The sequence below is a fragment of the Leptodactylus fuscus genome, chromosome 7 (assembly GCF_031893055.1).
Source record: "Leptodactylus fuscus isolate aLepFus1 chromosome 7, aLepFus1.hap2, whole genome shotgun sequence".
Classification (NCBI taxonomy): domain Eukaryota; kingdom Metazoa; phylum Chordata; class Amphibia; order Anura; family Leptodactylidae; genus Leptodactylus; species Leptodactylus fuscus.
Genome location: NC_134271.1, coordinates 46,279,468 through 46,283,811, shown reverse-complemented (window position 1 = coordinate 46,283,811; position 4,344 = coordinate 46,279,468). Strand labels below are relative to the sequence as shown.

Below are 4,344 nucleotides of genomic sequence, written 5' to 3'. Positions count from 1 at the left end.
CAACCCCTTAAGGCTAAAGCCCCATGTTGTGGAATGCAGCTAAAAAATGCTGTGGGGGAAAAAACACAGCGGAAAAACATTGTTTTTTTTTCCACACCATTTTTCATTGTTTTTTATGTTTTTTCCTTTGATAAATCGAAGGGGAAAATGCATACCCTTTTAAAAACACAACTTTTCTGAAGTATTTTTTTCCACATTGTGTATGGGATTAGCCAGAATCTGATTCATTTTGCTAGTACTGTAAAACGCAGCCTTTTGCCTACTGTGTATCATCAGCAGGAAAAACACTGCATTTCCACAACGTGGAATCTTACAGGTCATGACATCTTACAAAACCATGGTAAAATGGTAAGTAAATTGTCTTTGTGCTTGCCACTATCACTAGTACATTGTAGCATTTATGACTGGACTAATCCAAGTTGACCATTACCCTTATGGATTGAGTCTTGTCTGATGACAGCAGTGGACATTAACAGTGGTAGTGTGCACCCACTCTTAGCCCAGCAGTAGGCACATTTTTGGCACCCCAGTTGTTCTGTAACTACATGTCCAAGAAGCATACTTGCTCTACTCTTCTTGGAGCTACCCATAGACATCAAAGGAGCATGCTGGGAGCTTTAGTCTAAAATTATATACAGTATCGTGAGGTTTGTTTGGTAGAGTCTATATAGTGTTGGTGCTAAGTTACCTCAGATCTGCACCTATTTGAATAAGGGCAGATTCTGGCCTTTTCTACAGCAGTAGCTTCGGCTGTACAGAGATAGCTGGATTAGCTGAACAGTGCAGGGTCTGAGTATCAGAACCCCACCAAACAGATACTGATGTCCAGTGGTGTAATTAGGAGCAGCGGGGCCCCATGGTGAACTTTTGACATGGATCCCCCCTGACCGACGCCTGCCGAAGACCCCGACTGACACCCCCCTCCCGCATTCCTGTGCTCTCTAATATGCCCCATAGTGGCCCCTTCACACAGTATTATGCCCCATAGTCGCCCCTACACACACTATTATGCTCACTGTGGACACCCATGAACAATTGATACTCTGGGGTCTTTTCAGACTCCAGAGTATATTAATTGGAGACCAAAGGGGGGTACCAACATAAAAAAAACAATGCTACTTACCTATCCCCAGCTCCCCTGCAGTCCTCGGTAGTGTCGGCCATCTTCAGTGATGTTTGGGACGTCACATGACCCAGGACGCAGGCCCCGGTCATGTGACATCAGGGAGAGTCACAGAAGTGGGCCGAACCTGCCCAGAGAGGTAAGTAACAGTGTTTGTTATGTTACCTTCCCTTCCCTGGACCTCTGATCATTATCCTTGGGGGTCTGAAAAGACCCCTGAGTATAATAATGATGTTTGTGGGGTCCGTGGTGTCACTTACTGATCCTGGCCCCTAAGTAAATAGGGCCTGCTACCGTCTGGAGTTACTCCAACCAGTAACAGCCTATTAAGAAAAGAAAAAAAACGCAGCAGTAGCAGCTGTTGCTGGGCCCCTAATGTCCCGGGCCCTGTGGCAGTCGCTACCCCATAGTTACGCCACTGCTGATGGTCAATCCTCTGGATAGATCATCACAATAAAAAACACTGTTAGGAGGAAACCCCACATTTTTAGTAATATATTTTATTACATGGTCAACACAAAAGTAAAATACATATATTTTGTATCACAAACCGTAACCACATACCGTAATAACATTTATATAACATTTAACATGATCACTAAATGGTGCAAATACAAATGTGCATCAACATCCACAAAGCGTTTGTATGTCCTCCCTGTGTTTGGGTGGGTTCCCTCTGGGTTCTCCAGTTTCCTCTCAAAGTCCTGCTGTGTAATATACTGTGTAATATGTTGTACAAGTAAGCATAATAAAGAATTGTTTATTTTATTTCAACAGTGATAATCTGGAGTCTAATATTATTATATAGGGTCTAACTATATGTAGCTATCCACTTCTATAAAGGCTATGCCCCTTGAAAAGGTCTCTCCTACTTTAGCCACAAACGGTCATTCCTGAGTCATCCTGTGAAGAACTGACCACCATAGTTGTTCTAAAAATACTACAATTACAAATCCCTGTGTTTGTACAAGTGATTTATATTTACTATAGAACTTTTTTTTTCTTACCGATAACATGCAAAAAAGTCACATACGTTAAGTTTTGCTTATTTCATGTAAAAATACAAATTATTATAAAATGTACAGTGCAAACAACGAATTCCAGTATTAGACCTCATGCACACAACCGTTATTTTTTTTATTTGCAATTGCTGATAAAAGTAGATACATTCATTTCTATGGGCCCATACACACAGTGGGAGATTTTGCAGTTGTGGAGCAGGTCCTATACCTGACCGTATTTACAGCTTGGTCCATCCATTTCAATATATGAGTCAGTGAAAATCATAGCTACTGAGGGTCAGATGGAACCGCACTGCTGTTGTCAATATGTGTACTATCTACAGTATTTTCATTAGTATTACTTGGCTTCTGTTCTGTCTCCATTCCTCCAAAGTTCTCAAAAAGCATATTTAATTTGATGGTTCGTGAAGTGCTTTTCATTCTAAATGCATAATAGAAATAAAAAATAGGATTCAAACTGCTGTTTATGAACACCAAAGCCCCAGATATACTTCCTCCAACATATACGATTCCCACTAGACTGCAGGTGCCAAGAAAAACCGAGATGACGTCCAAAATGTTGAATACGTGGTATGGAATCCAACATAGGATATAAGAACCAACCACAATGAGGATTATTTTGTCTGATTTACGTTTGCCCACAAATTTAATTTGTTTGAGTTTTCTCCATAAGTAGGTGTAACAAATGATAATAATGCAGAATGGAACCAAAAATCCAACTAAGGTTTCCAAAAGAATGAAAGATACCTTTTGTTTGTCACTGGTATATTCATGTAAAATGCATTTGAAAGGTTGTTCCGTTTGACTTGATTTATAGAACGGAAGAGAGTGAATACCGAGAAGTGCAGCCGCTATCCAAATAAAAATGGTAATTTTTTTAAAAACTCGCTGCCTGCTCCATCTCTGCAGATCAAATGGTCTAAACACGGCCAAAAAACGCTCTATACTCAATAGGGTTATGAGGAATACACTGACATACAAACTGGAATATATGACATATACCACAAACTTGCAAAACACCAATCCAAAAACCCATTTATCAACAGCAAACGTATATATCCAGATGGGTAGAGTTAACAGAATGATGAAGTCTGCAAGAGCTAGGTTCGCTATCAATAGCACAGTGACAGAAATATTCTTCAGTCTTCTATATATGCTCCACATTACGGATAAGTTTCCTGGAGCCCCAATAATAAAAGCCAAAGACAGTAAAATGCTTGAACCAATGTTCCTTAAAGAAATAGAGGAAGGCTCCAAATCTGTTACTACAGAATTATTGCACGATATCATTTCTGTATTCTAAAAATTTTGATTTTCTTCTGAAGTCCAAAGTGTAGTCTGGTCCTATAAAAATATGAATATTTTTTGTTCTTTATTGAATGCCTTTAAATGAGTTGATTTTCATTTAATCAATTTTTGTCGGGATTGATGGAAATTTTCTGAAAGACAAAGAATATATACTATATTAATATATCTTAAGGTAAAAATGCTACTTTAAAGGCTAAGGCCCCACGAAGCGAGCCGCGGCCAAACACTGTCATTCCATAAAGTTGGGCCATAGACTAATTTTACATTGAGGACATGTTTATAGGATAGGATGTAGATGATGCTTGAATATTAGGGTTGAGCCGATCTTGAGATTTCAGGATCGTTTTTAAAATCCGATTTCCGATCATTTGCAAGTCAATGGGATTTTTTTTAATAATCGAAGATTGGATTTTAAAACTGATCCTATTCACTACACAGCATGGAGTCTAAAAATTGTATTCTTTAATTATTAGACTCCACACTGTGTAGTGATTAAAAAAAAGCCTCTGGCTACTTAGTCCCCCCTGGTGTTCACTTACCTGCACAGAAGCGCTGCCGCTGGTTCAGTCCCCACTGTTCTCGCCTCCCTGCCCCCGCCTTCCAGGTTAATGTTACAGACCTAGGAAGAAGGCGGGGCTTGTGGCTTAGGAGAGTGTGTGCAGGTACAGGGCGGGGAGACGTGAGTGCATCACTCAAGTCTCCCCTCCCAGTACCCGCCCACCTTCTTCCTAGGTCTGTAACACTAACCTGGGAGGCAGGAGCAGTGAGGTGAGAAGAGGAGTGAGAACAGTGGGGACCAGACCAGCGGCAGAGCTTCTGTGCAGGTAAGTGTTATTAGCTACTAGAGATGTTAGCTAGTCTCCCATTAGAATGCATCCATTTATTCCTATG

General features: G+C 40.4%; 1 protein-coding gene across 1 annotated transcript; it reads right to left on the bottom strand.

The window, feature by feature from the left end:
* Positions 1–2,412: 2,412 nt before the first annotated feature.
* LOC142213311 (leukotriene B4 receptor 1-like) lies at positions 2,413–3,435 on the bottom strand. Its single transcript, XM_075281629.1, has one exon. It carries the CDS (start codon positions 3,433–3,435, stop codon positions 2,413–2,415), a length of 1,023 nt encoding a protein of 340 aa, XP_075137730.1.
* Positions 3,436–4,344: the final 909 nt, after the last annotated feature.